Source organism: Petaurus breviceps, unplaced genomic scaffold, assembly GCF_028583685.1.
Source record: "Petaurus breviceps papuanus isolate PSGF00001 unplaced genomic scaffold, PetGlider_PUasm1.0 462, whole genome shotgun sequence".
In the NCBI taxonomy this organism is placed as follows: Eukaryota; Metazoa; Chordata; class Mammalia; order Diprotodontia; family Petauridae; genus Petaurus; species Petaurus breviceps.
This window is the reverse complement of record NW_027186347.1, coordinates 1-1,517: the sequence shown is the minus strand read 5'-3', so window position 1 is coordinate 1,517 and position 1,517 is coordinate 1. Positions and strand designations below refer to the sequence as shown.

General features: G+C 54.1%; 1 protein-coding gene across 1 annotated transcript in view; it reads left to right on the top strand.

The window, feature by feature from the left end:
• LOC138171739 (immunoglobulin superfamily member 1-like) overlaps positions 1 to 1,511 on the top strand; it is a gene marked incomplete at its 3' end in the record, with an annotated part of 7,250 nt that extends 5,739 nt beyond the window's left edge. The window contains exons 4-6 of the mRNA XM_069101374.1: positions 3 to 246; positions 594 to 893; positions 1,215 to 1,511. Coding sequence (XP_068957475.1) covers positions 3 to 246; positions 594 to 893; positions 1,215 to 1,511 — 841 coding nt within the window. The remainder of the gene's footprint in view (positions 1 to 2; positions 247 to 593; positions 894 to 1,214) is intronic.
• Positions 1,512 to 1,517: the final 6 nt, after the last annotated feature.

The window sequence follows — 1,517 nt, the reverse complement described above, 5'->3', positions numbered from 1 at the left end:
AGGGCTTCACTAGTTGTCAGCAGTGTGGTCAAGGGTTTTGCTGGTGGATTGTGCTGGGAATGGGGTCCCTGCGGTGTGGCCCTGAGGAGCTGCACAGGTGCCTCACTTGCCTCGGGTCTCCTGGTCTGCAGGAGGGCAGGGGCCTTACTGAGGGACTGGCCCAGTCCTGGACCCTGGTTTCAGCCCCCCTGTGTGGGGCTGGCTCCTGCCGTCATTACTCTTGGACCTCGTTCCCCTCTCGGTCCAGTGAGATGGATGTTTCCTGCCAGACTTGTCATTGCTTCTCTGCTCCTAGTCTCCTTCTGATATGATCTTCTAGGTGTCTGGGGAGAATTTGGGCGGCCTTAGTTCCTTCCTCAGTCCACTATCTTGGCATCAGAGGTTTCTGACCTCCTCTTCCTATCTCCTTTCTCCTCCCACCATCTTTCTGAGAGTGGCCCGGGGAGCCTGGTTACTCAGTCGTGAATGGGCCTACAGGAGTGGGCAAAGGGACCCTGAGTCTGCCCTCTGTCTTCTCAGTTCTGTTTTAGGGAATCAAAGGGGATTAAGGAGAGGCTTCAGGTCCTTAACTATCTTCTCTTCTCCTTTCCCAGAAGCCTTCCCAAGACCCTCCATTTCAGCCTCCCCTGGCTCCGTATTATCCCCAGGGACCACAGTGACCATCCGGTGTGACATGTCACCACCCACAGCACTTCAGGACTATAGCTTTGCCCTGCTGGAGGCAAAGAGCCTGGAGCCCTTGCAAATACAGAGCCCTGCAGGGACCAGGGCTGTTTTCTCCATTCAGTCTGTGGTGGCTGAGGACAGTGGGAGCTACAGCTGTATTTACTACAGGAAGACAGCCCCCCACAGGGCATCATCTCCCAGCAATACCATGGAGCTGACTGTGCTTGGTAAATAGAGATGGGAACCCCATGAATACCCAATTATCTCCCCCTCATAGGAACCCACAGAGCTACAGGGGCAGCATAGAATCTTGGAAATTCTGAAGGGATGGTTTAGAGAGAGAATGGAGGAGACTCTGGGATCCTCTCCCATTCTACATAGATTCAGCTTGGAGTCCCAGGATAGTGAGGGTGTTTCTAGCTCAAGGCAGGCCCCAGACAAGAAAGTGAGAACAGAGGCAAGGATCCAGTTTTCCTCTCACTAGGACCCTGGGGAGGGGTGGTCTATATGACATCTGAACGAGACCTCTGGTTCCCCTTTCCCCTTAGGACATCTCCCAAGACCCACTCTGTGGGCCCAGCCTGACCTCATGATGGCGTCAGGGGCCAACATCACTCTCTGGTGCTCAAGGCCCAAGTCTTCCCTTGAAGAGGTGACTTTCACTCTGGTGAAGGCTGGAACCCAGGGTTCCATACAGCATCAGACCTCAACAGATCTCTGGATTGGCTTCTATCTCCCATCTGTAAGACCTGAGGACACTGGGAGCTACAGCTGTAATTACAGGGCAAGGACAACACCTGCGAGAGAATCCCAGTTTAGTTATGAGCTGGAACTGGTGGTGCCAGGTGAGG